Consider the following 21,357-nt stretch of genomic DNA (forward strand, 5'->3'; position numbering starts at 1 on the left):
GGCATAATATGTTGTAATGATTCAAGCTAAACTGTAGGAACGAGTTAGTTATTAAACTCTGTTCAATTATGGATTAAAACTAGAAATACTTTAGCTAGAAGTGCGTTCAAGGTATGTTGAGTTGATTTAACAGTGTTTGTATAGGACCTTTGTCATTTACTTCCTTTAGTATTAGTCTTCCATACCATACCATGAATTTAAATTGTAACTGACTCACATATAACTAAAATAGTAGTCTAAACTTTTTCAGACAAAAAAAAAAAAAAAAGGTAAAGCTTAGTTGTGTTTTTTTTTTTTTTTCTTAAAATTGTAAAAAATTTTTAACCGTAATTGTAGAAGGGGCCATATATCCTTATTCTTTCACATTTGAGGATTCAGACCAAGGTAACCTAACCTAATGAAATACGTACAGATTAAGATACTGCAGAATATGATGAGGTGGCAGAATTCAACAGCAGAATCTCCACTTTGTAACTGCCAAAAGAGTTAATGGCAATTAAATTCCTTTGTCTGGTGTGCATTAACTTTTCAGCCTATCTAATATTCACAGATTGTAACGAGCTAAATTAACACCAGATAAAATTTTTTGCTTTTATAAGTAATGTTTAAATGCTGTATTTTGTGACTTTTACCTCTCAACTTTTTGCACTCATGGAAATCAATGGAACTGCTTTATGAAGAAAGTTTTGACATAAGAGCTGTAGAATCCATTGCATAACTCATTGTTATCTTATATATACACATATATTTTTCATATGATTTAATAAATTAATATGAATTAACATTTGTAGGTGCTATATAACTTTAGCGCAGGCTTTGAGAATGAACATGGGAGGAGCTCCAGCAGGACCAGCTGGAACTGGCAAAACAGAAACAACGAAAGACATGGGAAAGGCTCTGGGAAAATACGTAGTAGTCTTTAACTGCTCTGATCAAATGGACTTCAGAGGTTTGGGTAGGATTTTCAAAGGTAAGACTTCTTCGTGTAGGATAGAAGAGACCTCCACATGTCATTTAGCAGGTCTAATTAGAGCAGGTTGCTCAGGACCTCATTCATGTTGGGTTTTGAGTATCCGCAGGAATGGATGTTTCACAACACCTCTAGGCCCCTTTTCAAGTGTTTGACCTTCGTCATGGTAATGGTTTTTTTATACTTCAGTTGCCTTGGAATTTCCTACATTGAAACCTATGTCTGTTGTCTCCGCTGCACCTCTGAGAAGAGCGTGGCTCAAATGTTTCAATGCCTTCTCTCAGCTATTTATGAACAGCAATAGGCTTTCCCCTTAACTTTCTCTTCAGGGTCAACAAATCATGTTCTCTCAGCCTGTCCCACTGTGTCATGTCCTCCAGCCACTGGAGGATATCGTGGCAGCCACCTGCTGAAGTCATGCAAGTGTTTCGATGCCTCTGCCCTGTTGGTAAGCCCCAGTACTCCAGCTGCTACCTGGCAAGTGCAGAGCAGAGGCAAACAATGATTTTTGTCAACCTGCTGGCTACACTCCTGCCCCATAGGCAGCTGCCTGCCTTTGCCACAAGGCCATAATTCTGGTTCGTGCTCAATCAGCTGTTAAGCAGGACACCAGGTCATTTTCTGCAAAACTGCTTTGTAGCCAGTCAGCACCAAGCCTGTACTGCTGGAAGGAGTAGTTCTGTTCCAGATAAAGGACTTGACCTTCACGAGGTTTCTGTCAGCTCATTTTTCAAAGTTATGGTATTGTATGTATTGAGAAGCAAGGGGTGAAACTATCAATTATTTTTTTAATATTTCTTTTTAGCAAGCAAATAATTGTGGCATAAAAGTGCCTAAAGCTGTGGGTTTATAAACATTTCGCCCCTTTGAAAGTCAAGCTATTCAAATTTTAGAGAATCTTTCAGTACATGACAGAATCCCTTTAAAGTGATTTAGCCTTAACTGTGTAACAATAATAAACCCTGAATGAATTCAATAAATTTTTCACTTTTAAATAGCTATCTTTCAGTATACATGAAAGAAAACCACTACCTATTGGTACTTTAATATCATTCAGAAAAAGAAACTGCTACAAATTTTCTCATAAAATGTTGCTAAAACAATAGCAGTTCTCTTAGTTTCTACTAAATATGTGTTACTTTTCCAAACTGAAATTAGGGCAACTGAGAAAATCCTTTATGAAAATGTTGTTGTTATTAATACAGTGCTTCTAGATTTATCTTTAGATTTAATTCTCTTTCTCTGTCTTCCTGTCTGTCTTTCATAGACAAGTTCATGTGGAGCATTGTCAACACTTTTCATGACGTTGATACCCTTTACCATTACATGAAAAACTCGTAGTTTAGTGTGGACTTAAAATGATAATGCTTATGCATAAATATATATGCTCCAAGATCATTATTTTCTGTTTGTGAGATTCACAGTTTTATTTAAACCCCTAGTTAGAGCAAAAATAATTTTAATTTTTAATTTTAACCTTTATGATTTATAAGAAGCAAGTAAAAAGTAATTTTAAAAGCATTGGGAAGGCTGGAAGACCCAAACAAAAATAAAAAACTTGTGGGTTTTTTTGTTATAACATTTAAGGTTAGCCTTTTGTAGCTCTAAGTAACTCATTTCTATTTTTTTAGAATAATGATACAGCTTTTTGCAAATAATTCAATTGCCACTCTACAATAAAAGGCTACGTTCACAGAAAGATCTGGACAAAAACATTCAGAAGATTTTTTCTGATTTTGATTTACTTTTAAGCATTTTGTATAAGTCAACTAGTTAATTCAGACTGATACAGAAATAGTCAGGTGGATTGGAGGAATATTGACCTCGGCCACAGGGCAATAAATAAAACCAATTTTATTTAATTATTTGAAGGAAAAGTCATCTAGTTCAGATATCTCAAATATGCACAAAGAACAACAGATAATATATTATTCTGTCCCTGCTTTAGGTCTTGCACAGTCCGGATCTTGGGGATGTTTTGATGAATTCAACCGAATTGAGTTGCCTGTCTTGTCAGTAGCAGCACAACAAATCTATATTATTTTGACAGCAAGAAAAGAAAGAAAAAAGCAGTTCATTTTTTCTGATGGAGACTGCGTAGATTTAAATCCAGAGTTTGGAATTTTCCTAACAATGGTAAATGTAGTAATAATTCCAGAGAAGTGACAATTGTACTATATGCAAGTTAATTATATGACAAGGTGAAAATAACCGGTTTTATTAAGTGATGCTGTTGCAATAGAATTAGACTAAACTACTGGAATTTATAAATAATCTGATTATTCATGAATTACATGCCCTCATTTTTACTTTAAGATTATTGAAAAGGTTCATAATATGTCCCTTCATTACTGAATTGCAGTTCATAATGAAGACTAAGTGTTTGGCCAAATTTCCAGAATTCTCTGTGCTCACTGAGAGGACTGAAACACTAATATGCTTTACTTAACTCAGCGTGAAATGCTTTATAGTATTAGTGAGAAAGATGCTATAGGGGGGGAAAAAAAAGAGCATCCATTTAAAGCAGGAGATATAGGAAAAGGACATATGTCTTGTCTAACGAGTACGAGGATATATAAAGAGAATTCTTCAGGCTGATTTACAGAAGAGACAAGCATGATCATTCTGGAATGAACCACCCTCCCTGTACTGTGGTGACACCAGGTCTTTCCAAAACCTGTGCAAAAAATTTATCAGATTCTTTAATTTGTTGATACAGGATGTGTCTAAAGTGGTGAACACAAGGCTGGATGTTCACTTTTGGCCTTCTGTGGCCGAGGGGCCCGCTCTGCTCTGTGCGTCAGTCCTGGAATCAGTGCACGTGTTATGACAACTGTGTGTCTTATATCATGAAGTGTTTATAGGTGGTATTTGAGATGCATTGTTCCCCTTCTTCTAATGACTACTTGTGAAAAAGACTTGCAGTATGTACAGATGAAAGTTAGGTCCCACAACTGAACAGATAATCTGCACAAAAAAGATACGCAGGGCAGTGTGTGTAGTTTTACACTAGTTGTCAACCATTACCCAACGGAGAAACACGAACTCTTGGATTTAGAATATCAACCTTCAGAGTATGCTGCCTTGTTGCCATCAGGTGCCTGAGGCTTCATAGCACTAATTTCTGTAATCTCATGGGCAGGGTATTTTATAGTGTGTGTTTCCTAATGCCAAGGCTGATGGCAGTCCAAGATGACTTTATGGGAAATTAAAATCTGCATCTGCATGCTTGAGTGCAGGATAATAACTGAGGACGTCATACATACGTTTTGGCTGCTTCTGATTTCTTAAATGTCACCTGTTTGATGTCAGACTTACTGCTCATGTTTGCAGCAAGTTTCCAGAAATCTTCTAGTAGTCAAACTCTCTTGATCTGGTCGTTAAAATTTCCTTTCATGTGATTTTGGTTGTAAAGTTTTTATGTTTTAATTTTGTTGACTGTCTTATTTTTACTGTGTGATTACAAAATATTCTCTGTGTATTCCTGAGCCATTATTAACATAATTTCTCTCACTAAAAGAGAATTACAATTTCTTGTATGATTCTTACTTCAGTGGATAGGATTCACTCACATTAAACATTCAGTGAGATTCAGTACTTTAAGCTAGCCTTTTAGACAGAAGAAATAGAGAAGGGCATCTTAATATTTCTTCACTGTAGACTGCTGTTATATTTTAAAATTATTATTATTAATAATAATTATATTGGCTTTTCCTAGACATCGAATTTTTAATATTACAAAACCTTATGCAAAAGGTAACAAAAGCTTCATTCGCATTGGGAATGCGGTAGAAGAAATCAACCAACTACATTGTGTTTCACGAAATTCTAATATTCTGATTACTGACTTGCTATGATAAAGAAATTCAGTTATTTCTCTGGCAATTACGCTTAGGTTATTAAATTTATAGTTATGGTTGATGTTTTTTCTTCACATTTTAATCATTAGTAGACAAGGGTTCTAACTCTGAGCAGATCTAGGTATTTATGCATAATTTTACTTGCATTGAGCAATAAAAAAGATGTTATTTTGACTGTTGTAAATAATAACACAGCATGTTTTCTTACATAGAATCCTGGATATGCTGGACGTCAAGAACTACCAGAAAATCTCAAAATTCAGTTTAGAACTGTCGCAATGATGGTTCCGGATAGACAGGTACCATTACTGACCTAACTGAAAGGAAAAAACCAAGTATTTTACTTTGCTTACCTGTGTTTAGGAAAACTAATGGGATTTCTAAAAAAATTGGTTTTCAGATAATTATAAGAGTTAAGCTTGCAAGTTATGGATTTATCGAGAATGTGATCTTGTCTCAGAAATTCTTTGTTCTTTATAAACTTTGTGAGGAGCAGCTCACTAAGCAGGTAGTGTTGTGTATTCCTTTCCTCCTTGTCTTCCTATTTACACCATACAATTGCGTAGTTTTTGGGTTGGGCAGACTGTTTTGAAGCATCACTTTTGTGCTTTTTAGAAAATGCTGAAGTAGATTAAAACAAACATCTCTATAAAATTTTTGAACAAATAACCGTGTTAATTCATGTATATGTAGTCACATACACATTTTTGTTTGTTATAGAATGATAGTTTATCGTTGCAAGTACATGAGGTTCTCTGCCTAAAGTGGCAGCCAGGTAAATATTAACCTGTTGATGCCATTTTTCCGTAAGACTTGTCTAGGGCTAGAGAAAGTAGCTGGAAATTGGAAATTATAGGAGGAATGTCTCAAGTTTGACTTGTTGCCCTTCTCCTCAGAGCACTGCCTTGATCTGAAGTCTTGGCTTTAAGCTGCCTCAGTTGCAAAGGCCCAGCCTGGAACGGAACTATTATTTTTTTAAAGCCCTGCTATACAGAGTTACAAAATAGTTGCAATATGGCATTAGAAATGGTGAAGTCAAATTTAAATTAGAAAAGAAAAACCATATACCCTTTCCAGAAAATAACCTTATTATCCTTCATTTATATAATAGAATAATTCCTAAACAGTAACAATTCCTATTTTAGCTACCTTTTCCAGGCAAGGCAACTATACTATACAATATGCAAGTAAGGTTTAATATGCTGATGAAATAAAGCTCGAGAACTTGTCACTGATGCATAAGCCTTCTTCCATTCTCTAGGTCCATTATGACTTTGGTCTGAGGAATATCCTTTCAGTACTGAGGACTCTTGGATCCCAAAAGAGGGCCAGGCCAAACGAAAGTGAACTAAGTGTTGTTATGAGAGGGCTAAGAGATATGAATCTTTCTAAGCTGGTAAGAATCTAATTTAATACTCTAGCACCATGTAGAGGCAAGTCTTCTAGATGGTTCATGGGGCTTTCTAGAAGATTAGAAAAAAATCTCAAACATTGAAACAATGGTAATCACCATGTTATCATTAATCAGCAGTGAGAGTTTATTAGACTTGTAAACCGTGCTCAGAGTGCCAAGTCAAGTAGGCGAATAGTGACTTAGCTGTGGGTGTGACATTTTATGTGCTGACTTGCGCACAGTCTGTCTGCTGTACCATAAGCAAACTGAATAATTTGAGTGTTCATTAAATTAGACTTTTAAAAGTGTCTTTCCAGGTAGGATGTCCTTTCCAATATATGCTGCAAGTGTTTTAAAAGTCAAATTTACAAATAGATTCCAGTGTCTACTCAGCGAGAAATTTCTTTCAGTCTTGAATTTATTTTTCACACGGCATATGAATGACATTTTTTAAAAAATGTTATTTTTGTAGTAAGTTGGCTGGCTGTGTTTATAAACTTAAATTTAGAAAATATCTTCTTACTGTTTATTATTACTGTATTTAGAAAATATATTCTTACTGTTTATTATTTTAAAATAGAGATTACTTTTGGTTTGAGAGCATTCTTTAGGTAACTATACTTTAAGCACTTAGTAATTTTTTTTGTTTGCTTCAGATAGATGAAGATGAGCCTTTGTTCCTCAGTCTTATCAACGATGTCTTTCCGGGGTTACAGTTGGACAGCAGTACCTATGCTGAGCTTCAGGCTGCAGTAGGTAATCAGGTTGAAGAGGCAGGATTGATAAACCATCCACCATGGAATCTTAAGCTTGTTCAGGTAAAAGTTTTTTTTTTTCCCAAAACATCTTTAACAAACAGGAGTCAGAACACCATGTTAGTTGTTAAAACACTTTAACTCAAGGACCTGTGTTTCTAATATGGGGAAAAACTGAAGGCTGTGTGTACACCACATCAAGGAAGATCAATCTAAGAGACTTGCATTTTTATTTCTTTACATTATCCAGAAAAAGTAAAGAAATATCATAAAGCGTGCTACTTAACCCAGCCGTTCCCAGATATGGCAGTGCATCTGCGCATCTGAATGAAGCAGCGAGGCACCTACATGGGTCTCTAACAGGAGTTTCTTAGACTAGAGTAGGGACAGCACAGCATAAGAAGGACTGGGAGGCATTTTGAAGGCCAAAGCAGTAAATAAAGAGTGAGAAGAAACATAGTCAGGGCCCAACTGCTAAGTAGGAGGAGAGAGCTAAAAGACCTTTATAAGGGCAAAGAGAAATGTAAGAGATATGTATTTCTGACTTAAATATGTTTCTGTAATGAAGAAGAGTCTTCATGATGAATTTGAGCAGACATTGTAGTAGACAAAGTTTTTTCTCACATAAGTTTTGAGAAGCTGTACGCTGCTTGGGTAATCATCTATCTTACCTGTATTGAGTTGAAAGAGCTAAAGTATAAGGAGGCACAGAGCATACAGGTCTTAGCATATGCTATGACAAGCTTATGGAAACCTATAACAAGGCTAAGCATGCAAATAAACATGCATGTAGGTACTATAAAATGAAAGAACCAAAAATACTGTCAATAATAAGAATGATTCTGCCATGAAAAGGGAATTGTTTCTCTCAAGTGCATGAGTGATTGGAAGAATAAAGCTCTAAAGAGATTTAGAGGCTTTCTAGACTGCAAAAGATATGAACAAGCCCAGCCTCTGTCAAATTGTATCTGTAGTGTTCAAAGCTAACATCCTTCTGAAGCGCGTTAGCCACCTGAAGAGTGTGGAAAGACCCCACCTAAGTGGAACACGTATCCCTCTCTGCTTTAGTAAAAATGAGCAAGAAAATACACAGAATCTGAAGGAGAGACTGTGTAGCAAAACGTTATTACTGTCTTGTTTACATAAACCAAGAAATTGCTTACTTTTGACATGAAAACCACTTGGTTCTTGGCACTTGAGGAACAGAAAAGTAGACCCTGTGTGCTGGCAGCTTGCCAGGAGTGTAGTATGTTTTTATCTTGCATTGCAAACTCTTTAGACCTGCAGTGTGCTCTGATTCCGAAGCCAAAGAGAGAATATTGTTAAGGTGTTGCAAGAAATAATTTTTACTTCAGAATATTTGTAAGATGTTATGCTTCATAAACAAATGATTCAATGATTAAACCGTAATTTTGGATTATGGTAATTTGTGTTTAGTGTGGGATAATTTTTATGAAGTGCTGTGATGAATAAATATGTAGCTAATATGAAGGAAAAAAAAGGTGCTGAAATGGCTTTTTGGACCTGTACTCCAACACAACATTTAAACGGCTGATGACTGTATTTATGACATGCAATCATGTTTGAAACTAACTTTGAATTAACTCATGTTCTGATGATTTTTATGCCAACGCACTTCCCTATACACATCCTTTTTTAAAGAGCAAACTTAACGAATCATCAGACTAACAACTCAAGAAATAAACAGTTAGACAATGACAAAATAGTTATAAATTAGCAAGCTAGAAAAGTAACTAGAGCATTGTTGCTCTTTTGTCTTTTTGTTCTGCTCTTTTCTGAGAGCACACCGTAATTGTTCACGATAGTGATGTCTTTAGGTGTTATGACTGTTGATTTCCTGTGTTCTCTGATTCTTTGGTTTTTTCTGCATGCAGGCAACAAGGCGTGAACAATTTTTCTTGTAATACCAAGCTTTAAACTGTGATCAGCTTTACTTTATTGGCTGTATTACTCATTGAGATTGTGAAATTGATTTGTTTTTTAATTCCATTAGTTGAAGTTGAATTTTGCTTTGTAAAATTTGTCAGCCAGAGAAGAATTACGCTGTCTTCTAATTTTTGTGTTTTACTTATCCCTACTTTTTGGATAGTAATTAAATACCATTAATGGTTAAGACTGATAACCTTGGCCATTTCTAATGGCTGAAAACTACATGCTCTAGAAGCATTTATTTGTAATTTTGCTGATTGTGAAGCTGAGAGTACCGCTACGATAACTGACAAGTGAGATCATTTTAGCCTATGTAAATGTGTTTGCATCTTCTTCAAACACAACCTCAAAATAAAGACTTCCTGAAACTACAGGCCTTGAAGTGCTAGGCTTGTTCATCAGCTGTACAGTCTTAAATTAGAAACTACATTATTGGCTCTTATGAACTAAGTATCTTAAAATAAACTAGATGTAAACCAAGAAAGGCGCACTAACCTTTATGCTTATTACCAGATTTCTCAAAATTTCCAAACTTCAAAAAACCAAACTGCTGATTTGTGTGATGACAGCAAAAGATACAATGCATTACAGTATTCTACAAAGTGCAACATTCTGCCTTAGGTTACTTCACAGCAACTAAAATATCATGTCTCTGTCATCAAACCAGAGGTGTATTTATGGCTCTGCTCAGACTCCACCCAATTTACAGAAGGTTTTGCTCCACACTCTGCAGGCTGGATCCGTATTGTCTTTCACAGGGCTTCACACTGGTGACCAGCAGAGTTTTTGCATGGGAGAACGCTTTTGACCATCCTGCTTAAAGTCATGCTTCACAGTTGTATTCACAGCTTAATATTTCTGGTTGCCAAATGGGTCATAGGAAGATTGCTCATGCCTTAACAAATTCCATCTTCCACTGGGAATAAGAAGTTTGAAATTGTCAAGTTCATGGTGGACTTGATCTTAGTTTAGATTTGTGGTACCTGTAGACCTTCCTCCTAGACTGACACAAGCCTTTACCCAGCTTGCAGAGCAAGCAGCTATAGATTTTCTCCTTACAAGGTTCTGTCATCCAGGAGGACTACCACTTTTTGTTCCTTTCAGTTGCTCCGAAAGGAGATACTTGTGTAGGCAGACCCTGCCACTTCCATGGCAAGCCTAAAGCTAATATTAGAAGAAAAATAGAATATTCAATAAAGAACTCTCCTGAACCTAAACCCATCCACAGCCCTGGAGGAAGTGCAGCCCTTATGTTTATTTCATATACTCAAGTATTTTAGCACTGTAGCGATTAGTCATTCTGTGGCATTAATGTTTTGTTACTGTTCATTTTTCCTTTTGAATAATACAGAAAATCCTTTTTAAAATCTGGTAAAATTATTTTCAGTTGCTTTCCAAAAGTTTAGGCAAAATTTAGTCCTGTAGGCTGTTTTATATTAAACTTGTTAGGTGCTTAGAAGATTAGGATGTGAAGGTATGTATTATTCCATGAAACTCTAAAAATCAGCAAATGCATGCTGATTTCCATTCTGAGCATGTAATTTTTTTATGTCTAATACACTTATAATTGCTGACTATTATATCTATTAAATGCAAGCAAAATCTTCCAAAAGCATATATTTCTTAAAATATTTTGGGTTTTTTTCATAGTTATATGAAACATCTCTAGTACGCCACGGGCTGATGATACTTGGACCTAGTGGATCTGGAAAAACAACGGTCATAACTATATTAATGAGAGCACTGACAGAATGTGGCCAGCCTCACAGAGAAATGCGTATGAATCCCAAAGCTATTACTGTTCCTCAGATGTTTGGAAAATTAGATGCTGCAACTAATGATTGGACAGATGGAATCTTTTCTACACTGTGGAGGAAAACACTGAAAGCTAAAAGGGGTATGAAAATACTTTGTGTGTGGTATCACAAGAATATCTCTTGAATGAATGTTGAAAAAAAGCATCTTCAATTTGCAAATGTGCTGAAGTTCCCTGTTGAGAGAAACGATAGGGAACATAGGTGAGGTTACAGCTCACTTCTCAAGAAAGGGCAACAGTTTAAAAATCGTTATTTCAGTAGTGTATCTACATTAAAATATTGCTCGTTTCCTTGCCACTTCAGTTCTACAGTGTGTTATTTGAAAGCTGATAAACTATAATTTAGATTTATTTGTACTAATTGCACTAGCTTTAAAATAATGTTTATTGCATGTTTTTTTAGTATGTTGATTACCCATATTTATATTTCAGTACTTTAGGGTTGGAATACCGAAATTCCTTTTCACAGGGATTCATTATTTATTAAAGAAAGGGAATTCTTACAGGGAACCTTCCTAGACGGAGGTTCTTTTTAAAAGAAAGTTGAATTTTCTTTATTGGAATTGTCTATATTTTGTCTATTTGAAATTTTCTGTGTTCAAAACTAAGCCAGAATTTTAAAATTTGATTGCCAAAATTTAGGCGTATTCATCTGTATTTGTGTTTCAAAATAAGAGAAAAACAACAAGATTTTCAGAATTGGAGTGATTGTAGTTTTCATTAATTTAAATGGAATCTGTGAATACTCAATGTCTTTTGTTTAGTTACCCAAAGAACCCTTATTTTAGCAACAAAATGTTAGATGCCCCATTTCCCCCCTGTGCTGCTCTGAAGGGAGGAGGGAAGAAGTTGAGTCTGGAGGAAGGGAAGGGGGTAGGGGAAAGGTGTTTTGGTTTCTTCTCTTTGGTTCTCATCATCCAAGTCTATGTTAATTTGCGATAGACTCGACTTGGGGAAAATTAATTCGTTTTGCCCATGACAGTAGCTCATAAGTCATCTCCCTGTCTTCACCTCAACCCACAAGCACTTTCACCCTATTTTCTGCCTCTGTGCTGTTGAGTAGTGTGGAGGGAGAGAGTGGTGCCTGCCTGACAGCCAGCCAAGGTGATTTCACCACAGATGTTCAACATCATAAAGATATACTTGTGCTCTCATTTGCTAATAATTGTTTCAAAAACAGTTCCTTAACTAAATGTGCGATTTATACAGTAATGAGCATCCATGGAGATGGCAGGAATTACAGTAGACAAAATACATTTTTATACGTTAAGTTGTAGACCATCTTTTGTAAACTTATTTTCTTGCTTTTTCAGCGTTGTGTTATGAACTATGTCTCTTTTGATTGTTTTTCCAGGTGAAAATGTGTTTCTGGTTTTAGATGGCCCTGTAGATGCAATCTGGATTGAGAATCTAAATTCAGTTTTGGATGATAACAAGACCCTCACTTTAGCAAATGGAGATCGAATTCCTATGTCTCCTACATGTAAACTGTTATTTGAGGTCCACAACATTGAGAATGCCTCTCCAGCGACAGTTTCTCGAATGGGTATGATCTATATCAGTTCTTCTGCCCTCAGCTGGAGACCAATATTGCAAGTAAGATTATCATTTCTGGCTACTCCTAACTTTACTTTGTTATACATTTCATACAGAAAAATATTGTGGATGTTTTTCAGGCATGGCTGAAAAAACGTTCTTCTCAAGAAGCTGAAGTTTTACAAAATTTGTATGATAGAATCTTTGAACCAGCATATACATACATGAAACTAAACCTTAATCCAAAAATAGAGCTTCTGGAATGTAACTACATCATGCAGGTAAAGCAGATATTGTGTAATTCTGTATGAATTGACTGACTATAGTAAGTATGCAGAAATAGCAAAGAGAACTTTTAATAGCAATAAAATTTAATTCGAAAAGATTGTTTCCTGATAAAGAAAATCTCAAACTCAGTATTTGTTTGTGAGGCAACGTAAGAGGAACTGTTAGAGATGTGCAGGGGAAAATTTTACGTCTCTTTATCACTTCACATGTAGGCTAGTCTTCTGTTGACTGGAATTTGCAGGCTTCAGTAAGTTTTCAGAAGCATATATTAATAAGCTAGTGGTCTTATTCCAGTTTTTTTAATATCAAACAAATTGTGATAAGGGTGAGTCTAACCCTACTGGTAATGTCAGCAGAGAAAGTGAAGAACAATTCTAATTGTCTTTTCATCTCCAGCTGTAATAGCTATATTCTGTCAGTCAGCTCTTCCAAGGCCAAGGTAGTAATTTTTGCGTGTCCCTTTCTATCCGTTGGAATTCTACCTTGAGTGGAGTCCAAATTTTATCAGTGATTTATTAATAATAAAATTGTGTTTGACAGATTTTTGCAAGACTCTTAGTCTTATACTGCATGTCTCCAGCTGCTTTGTTTGAGTCTGTGGTCAGCTGCAGATTTGAGGTCTCCAGACTTTCCATTTGTCCATGTAATCTCCGTTTTATATTGACACTCTGATAACAAATTCGGTAGTGCCCCTGAGTAAGAGGGTGGACAAGCTATAGTTTTGGATAACACTTCAATTTAATATTAACTAGTCAGTTTGCACCTCATATCTCTTTACTGTTCATTAAGGATTTAGCTTCAAATTTTCAACGGTTCAAAGTATTTTGCTACAAATTAATAGCCACATTAAGATTAACTGTGCGGTATCAAATGGAATTAGGATATCTATAGAATTGAAGTCCACAGGCAGAAACTATGTAACTTACCAATTTATGATGATGAACAGGATGGACGTGCTATGGCCAAAATTTTGAGAGATAATTTTTTTTTTTCTCCTACTTTTCTTATCTGTGAAATCTCTGAATTGGTGTTGTCTTCACGGAAGACTTTTCATGTGACTAGAAGTTTCTATGTTATTTTTGACTAGGACTTGTCAGGAAGTGCGAGCAAGTCAGCATTCTACTCATGCTGCTTCGTCAGGGAAATAGTTCCCTGATTTAGCCTGTATTGAGTGTTTCTTCCTGTGAATAGTGAGTTTCTGTCACAGGAGTGATAGAGTAAATAACCCTTAGTGGATCTCTTTGCTGGGGTTCATCTAAGAACCGGAGAGACTAGAGCTTTTATACCCTCATTTTACAGATTCACTTCCTCACTTGCTTCTGCCTCTAGTGTTACATTCACGTAGTCTTGATTTCTCTTCCCAGCAGGGATTTAATTCTCGGTGTGGGAAGGTAGGGCGAAAAGTCATGTTGGTTTCTGTGCCGTGCAGCTGCTTGCAGCTACCAGGATTGGGCACTACTTGACAAGGTTTCTTGGCATGATCCAGCGTGTACCCCTCTGATTTCCAGAATCCTCCCTTGTTTCCAGGATCTTTTCCAATCACCTCTTGCTTTCTGGGCCCCTTTTTTTTCCAAGACCATTTCTTTTGGGAACCCTTCTTTTCCGCACCGCCTCTCATTTCCAGAACCCTAAGATCTCAGGTTTGCCGTAAATGATCTATGTGCAGAAGCACTGCACCTTTTCAGCCTCTGGATTGGTGGTTCTCTCCGTGTCTATTGATTGTGGAATTCAGGACATGCCGCTTTAGTTCAGGTGTTTTCAAAATTTACAACTGTCTCAAGCCAGTTGCGTCTTGCAGATAGCAGACTGGTGCTTGAGTTCTCAAGTTCAGGTTTGGATGTTCACTCAAACATGCGTGTGTACCCAACTATCTGCCATTTGTTAGCGTGTACAATTTAAGCTGTTTTTTCATCTACAACAGCTCCATAATGGTTTTGTATAAAATGTCATCTCACCTTTGCTTTCCTCCTTGTAATTTCCAGACTTTCCATGTGGCCCACCTCATTAGGTAAAGAAATATAATTTACCTTAGGAGATTCAACATAGTTTTTGTGTAGGGTTATCCTGCCTTACAAGGGTTATTCTTGCCTTACAAGACTGTTGGAGCAGTCAATAAACTTGTAGCTAAAGGAGATCTGATTGATACGATCTGCATGAAGGAACAAAGGTCTTTGTCAAAGTTCTTTACCAGGGATTTACACGGAAGCTCAGCAGTCATAGCAGAAGATAGGAGGTTCATTTCTAGGTAAATAACTGATTAGAAGATAGGAAATGTGTGATTGGAGTATCAGTTCTTAGGAAGGACAGAGGTTACCACTGGTCCCGAGGGAACTTTGCAGGGACAAACGCTGTTCAAAATGTTATAAATGATTTGGAAAAATTTTAGGTGAAGAAGTTTACTGATGATACTGAATTATTCAGGGTAGTAAGGACAAAACAGCTAACCATGAAGAACTGTAGACAGACTTTATGAGACTGAATAAATAGGTAATAAAATGGCAAATGAAATTCAATTAAGATAAGTATGAAGGGGTTCACAAAGGGGAAAAACAAACTGTTCAATGCCGTGAAGAGCAGACCTATCGATCATCTTGCCAAAGGATGTTATAGATGATAAAAGTTTATGTAGGTTCAAGACTAGCCTGGATACTTTCAGGGTGGAAAAATCCATAGAGGAGTACTAAAAGCAGAAATAGTGTATTTGGTTCAGAAAGCCTCAAACTGAAGAGAGTACCAGCAGGAAGAACCAGCCCTAGTACCACCACAAGCCAAGAGAGGTTTTTTGTGATTTTTAGTCATCTCTAAGTGTCCACTTTTGGTCACTAATGTAGATGAGATGCTGGGCAAGCTGAAGTTTTAATCTGATTTTTTTCAACCATTTGTGTGTTTTTAAAGTTAGTTTAATTTTTTTCTGGTTTATTTCTTCAAAAACTTGTTACAGAGTATTGCTAAGACCCAGAGCATCACGGGAAATTTTGAACTTGAGTTTGTATTTGAGGGAACAAAAAGATTTTGTTCAGATAAACTGAGACACGGTCTGTCCTGGAAATAATTAGATAAACCATTTGTCTTCCAAAGAAAAGAAGTGAACTTATTTTAATATCATGAAGTGTAATTGATACTGATTAATCATTTTTTTAAACTGAATTTTAAAGCAATCCAAAGTATTCTGAATACTTAGGTCCTTTAGGCTGCATTAAATGTGTATGTTACTGCATTACTTCCCACTTCAAGTATGAGATCCAAGGCAGCACAAAGAATAAAGCTGTCTGAAAATCTGCTTCGCTGTTAAAAATACATATTTTGGAAGAATGTGCTTGACACTGCCTTGTATAGAAAGGGAATAGGAGTGGTAGTATCTAACACAGTCAAACCTTTGGCTTCATGAGTGATATCACGGAACTCGACAGCAAGTTACTAGATTTCTGGAATCTGGAATCAGGTTCCTTAGGAAACAGAGTGAAGCAATCATAAAATGTAATATTTTAGTCTAGAAGTTAATGTGATACATGCATTAATTGACCATAATTTAGATGAAATTAATTAGACAGATGCTGAAAGTTCTTCCAAGCTCAAAAATGGAAATAAATGGCTACCTATTTTTTGAGTTCTGAATATCCCATTAGAGATTATAAAATCTCTTAAAAAGCTGTTCTGTTTCCCTAGCTCTTAAACTACATTTATTATATAAGAAAATGTAAAAGGATAGTTGATGATCAAATTACTTAAGTAATTTTGAAAATTTTATCTAGTTTTATATAGATATATTTAATCTATTTTCTTGGATTTGTAGTTCTGATTTCTATGTTATTCTTTGGTAACCTGTATGGGTTTTCAAATTATGATTTAAAGTTTGAGTACGTATAAATAATGCATGTGTCAATGTGTTTAAAAATAAAAAGTGATTATGCAATGTTTTCTTAATGCAAAATATTTTAAAAATATTTTCAGTCTATCAATCTTCTGGAGGGTTTGATTCCATCGAAGGAAGAAGGTGGTTTATCAACTACATTTCAACTGCATAAATTGTTCTGCTTTGCAATAATGTGGAGTTTAGGTGCCCTTCTGGAGTTAGACAGCAGAGATAAACTTGAAGCCTTCATTAGAGCACATGACAACAAATTAGACTTACCAGAAATCTCCCCTGGCACCAGTCAAACAATGTATGAGTTTTATGTTACTGATAATGGTAAGAAAAAGCACTAACATTCATTTTATGTTGTCATTTTAAATCTGAGTATAGCCGCTTTGACATTTAAAATTACTCCTTTAGTCCTGATACAGTCATATGAGTGGAGATTTTTGATGACAGTACAGTAAAACACAGATTTTTTTTATGCAGCGCCTCTGCGGAGGTGAGTAAGAAATGGGGGATCGACTGCTCATTGGTAACACTTTCTTATGTCTTTTGGTTTTCACTTCATTCTTACAGATTTCTTTTCTATTAACTTAACCAGGCTACAGTTTTTAGATAACTTATGCTTAGGCTGGTTTAGTCTAAATTAATATTAATTTTATATTTAATTTCCTCACAGCTAGTATTTCTTGTTAAAAAATATAATCTGATTTTAATTCCATGTGGAAATTACTATTTATCCATGTCTGATAATCAGTAATAAATCTTATCGTTTATAAAACTGTAAGAATAGTGTGGTATTTTGAATATCGTGAATACTGATATTTTGAATAGTGTGATATTTTCCACAATAAATTCATAGTTTAAGTAACACATACATAACAAATTTCACAACTAACTTGTTCTTTCAAAGTGTATTCTTATATGAATACATCTGTTGCTCTTGCATAGAAATTCAGGTGGTTTTTTTTCCCAGCAATGCTGATTTAGTGTACACGTATGCAATCCCTATTCTCACATTCTATAATTTTTCACCAGCAATGTGAGAATAAGTTTCTAGGAAAACGTTCTTTTGGGTTATTTTTAGATAGCTATATATAAATTTGATAAATATGTGTATATTTAGTAGGATTGTAGACTAATTAGAGGTCATGACTATGTCCTTTGTTAGATGTGTTTTATCCAGATTTGCGAAAATTTATCCCTTTTTATATACTTTGTAGTACTTCATCTGTAACATCTAGGATTTTTTTTTTGTACTAACAAAATGTTGAACACAATCGAGATATTTTTCTCTTCTGCTTTTATTTTGTCATTTCAGGTGACTGGGAGCACTGGAGTAAAAGGGTTCAGGAATATGTTTATCCAACAGATACTGTTCCAGACTATGCATCTATTCTCGTTCCAAATGTTGACAGTGTCAGAACTCAGTTTTTGATAAACACAATTGCAAAACAACAGAAAGTAAGCACAGGATTACTTATTTAAGTATATGTCTACTATATAAAATAAATAGAAACCTACTTATAAATTAACTGGGGGTTGCAAACATTATTCATGTTCTCTGTCTCTAGTCATTGCTTGCAAGGTGCATCATTATTTATATATTACTCTATTTTTATTTTCCTAACATGAATCCTCTGCATTTATTTCTGTGCATGGGCAAGATGCTTAAAATATCCTTTTTGTCAAACAATTTTTTTGTCATAAAAGTTTAATTCCCACAGCCTATCATTTTTCTCAGAGGAAGACATATAAAACCTTGTTCTTATTCTTTACGCCATATTCATTTTTCTGATTTGTGCTTTCTTGAACAGGCCAACAAGGAAAATAAATTTCATACGGTAGTTCACTAAAACCCTGAAACTCCTTCCTTTTACTGTTCTTTTTCTCTCATTAAGAAAGCTGTAGTAAATAGCAGTAGCCACAACTATAGAAAAGGAGAGAACACTCCTCACACAGCGTTAACCAACAAGGACCAATCTGTTGTCGTGTCTTTTGACTCAGGCCATGTTAAACAATAGTTATTAAAACATATATAAGCCTATATGCAAACAGAGGAAGATCTGAAAAATACGTATTTTGCTTTAGCACAGTGCTCTTAATAATAACCCCAGCATCTTCCTATGGAAATCTGTGGCGGCTTGTGAAATATCAATCAATGTACTTCCTTCTTAGCAGCTTGAGCCAACATTAGAAATACCACAAGTGCATGAGCCAGTGTTGGAACCTGATTTTTGGATAAAATTCTGGGATTTGGACAGAAAACCTGTCAAGTGGCTTCGATGAAACTGTTCCAGAGGCCAAAGTGTGGCTGTGCCTTTGATGTATCTGACACAAATTACAAAAACATGCAAAATTATATATTTGGAAACAATTAATCTTGGTACATTAATGCCTTGGGAGATATTGACTATATTTTCAGATACATTTTTTTGGCCCTCATTGCAGTAGAAATAAATTTAGATTCTCCAAAATGAGTCTGAGACCTGGCATTTTCCCCAATTCAGTGTTTCTGTGGCGTACAGTTTTATATCTTCCTTTCTTCAGTTGAAAAATTCCAGCATTCCACGTGCAATGGGACTTGTCTACGCTTCCCTATTGAGCAGAATGTTCCCCTCCATGAAAGCAGTCAGCTTACTTGGTTTTCAAGCAATTTTTAATTTGATGAGGTTTGATTTAATCACATATTGAACTGTGAGAGAGAAATGTCTGTGGCGTTTGGGTTTTTTCCCCCTGGATCAGACCACAGCAGCATGAACTTTCTTTCCAGCTACAGCTGAATTGCAAATACTAGATGAAGCCAAAGTGGGGTTTTACAGATCTGACTTCACTTGTTGGTTCTGAGGGTTTATTACTATCATCTGTGATATCATGCTTGATTGATCACTTGGGTGTTCAAAAAGAGGGCGAAGAATGAGACCATGTGGTACCATTGTGGCTGTCGGTTGGAGAGCATTAATTTAAAGTAGGAGCAGGTCAGTCAGGAGTATTTGAGCATTTCAAACCTCTTGCATTATCAACTTCAGTGCTCACAATCATAAATTAATTCATACTTCTTTTTGCAAACTGATTAAATTCCTTTAATGGAGTGGATATAATAATGAATATAATACCATCTGTCAAAAACATAAGTAGGATGAAACTCTGAGCCGGAAAAAACCATGGAGGATCCTTACGTATCTGAAAAAAGAGCAGGGTTCTTCTCTAGCTCGTTTTCATGAGATGAAGTGGGTGATTTCTCTAAAAGGCTTTAGAGAAAGGAAAGAAATGTTCATCCTTTGGTTCAGCAACTTTCTGATTTAGGTTCAGATTTTACCAAGATAAGAAGGAAACCAGGAAAGACTTTCTTCTTTGTTGACACATTTATTACTACTTTTTTTTTTTCCTTCAGGGAAATGACACTTAGAGTACAGATTAACCAGAAAATAAGTTTTATAATCTCATATATTTTAATACTATATATATACACACACACACACATTAGAGAAAAAAATTGTTCAGGGATTTTAGACAATATATGGAAATATAAGAGGAGCTTCAAAAAGGACTATACTTCCAGAGGTGGAAAGCAACTGTCTCTTACCCAATTGTTTCTCACCTTTAATAACATTTTACCACAAAGCTGTGGATATTGCTGGGTCAGCTAAGATTTCTGTACACAGTTCAGTGTCTCTTATTTACAATTATCACTACATCGTGTCTCTACAGACCTTTTGAGTATCTCTTTTAGCAATGTTCTTGAGAGCGGATATAGCTACATCTCATCTGTACTGTACTGTTGCTTTAAGGACAGAGCCGGGAAGAAGGAGCTATCCTTCTATTCCAAGCGCATGTCACAAAGGATACCTAAAGCCAAACCAAATAGTGGAAATTTTATGTTCAAATTACATGTTGGAGACTACTTTCTGTTATAAAGAAAGCCTTCTTAAGGGCGTCCACTACAAGAGACTACTGTGGTGAACATGTTGGAAAGTGGAAGAAGTTAATCAACTGGAAGAAGAACCATTAGTACATTCTCACTTCATCCTTTCTCTTTTCACTCTAAACAATTTTCTTGGAGAATCTGAGTGGGATGAAAAATGCATACTGTGTCACTGTATATGGAGACACAGCAAAACCTCCCAGAAAAATATACCATTCAAAAGTGGACACAGAAAGTATCCCTTTCTCTAAAATGGGTCTGTTACGTATATTTAATTATAAGCTTTGATACTACTTATATGATTTAATTATCTGTGCAGGCGGTTTTGCTCACAGGAGAACAGGGAACTGCAAAGACAGTCATGATTAAGGCGTATCTGAAGAAATACGACCCAGAAGAGCATTTGTCAAAATGTTTAAACTTTTCATCTGCCACAGAACCATTCATGTTTCAGGTAAAAGTACAGATTTTAAGCAATTCTTGTGGATCTTTTCCTTGCTAAGTATTTAAAGTGCACTTAATTCTGATGATAAAAGAAGTGATTTAGAAATAAACTGTACAGGATCTTTTTCCTTGAAGTCACTCAAACACTTCAGAAAATTCCATAAAAAATAATTTTTGCAGATCAGAATAAAATATAGTCAGTCGCAGGGGGGTATGTATATGCATGATTGCTGTGTGCTTTTTCATTATGGAATTCTAAGAATCTGGTTTTTTGCTGAAGAACCTTCCTTTTCATTTTAGATTAATGAAAATTTTTGGTTATACTTCTTCAGTTTTTCTTGATTCTTCATTTTATAACCATAATTTTTATTTTTGTTAAATAAAGAGCAGATTTCAGCTCAGTTCCTCTTAATTTTCCTCAGCTCTGGAGTGACTACAGCATCAAGAATCCAATCTTTAAGGTCCTCTAGCATGGCAACTTTGTAGATACTTCCTTTTCCCAATATAACTGCCAAAATCCATATAAATAGAAAGAAATACTACAGGTAGTTTTTTCAAGTGATT

At 35.5% G+C, this 21,357-nt stretch overlaps 1 protein-coding gene across 2 annotated transcripts in view; it reads left to right on the forward strand.

Annotated features, from left to right (window-relative positions):
• The window catches only part of DNAH8 (dynein axonemal heavy chain 8), a 141,692-nt gene that overhangs the window by 60,860 nt on the left and 59,475 nt on the right, over positions 1 to 21,357 (forward strand). For both annotated transcript variants that reach the window (XM_086460546.1, XM_086460547.1), the window contains 12 exons: positions 792 to 970; positions 2,919 to 3,106; positions 5,043 to 5,129; positions 5,231 to 5,338; positions 6,092 to 6,226; positions 6,880 to 7,041; positions 10,579 to 10,825; positions 12,099 to 12,340; positions 12,421 to 12,561; positions 16,520 to 16,757; positions 17,746 to 17,888; positions 20,669 to 20,803. In XM_086460546.1, coding sequence (XP_086316672.1) covers positions 792 to 970; positions 2,919 to 3,106; positions 5,043 to 5,129; positions 5,231 to 5,338; positions 6,092 to 6,226; positions 6,880 to 7,041; positions 10,579 to 10,825; positions 12,099 to 12,340; positions 12,421 to 12,561; positions 16,520 to 16,757; positions 17,746 to 17,888; positions 20,669 to 20,803 — 2,005 coding nt within the window. The remainder of the gene's footprint in view (positions 1 to 791; positions 971 to 2,918; positions 3,107 to 5,042; positions 5,130 to 5,230; positions 5,339 to 6,091; positions 6,227 to 6,879; positions 7,042 to 10,578; positions 10,826 to 12,098; positions 12,341 to 12,420; positions 12,562 to 16,519; positions 16,758 to 17,745; positions 17,889 to 20,668; positions 20,804 to 21,357) is intronic.

Source organism: Leptosomus discolor, chromosome 2 (genome assembly GCF_034619465.1).
Source record: "Leptosomus discolor isolate bLepDis1 chromosome 2, bLepDis1.hap2, whole genome shotgun sequence".
Lineage (NCBI taxonomy): Eukaryota > Metazoa > Chordata > Aves > Leptosomiformes > Leptosomidae > Leptosomus > Leptosomus discolor.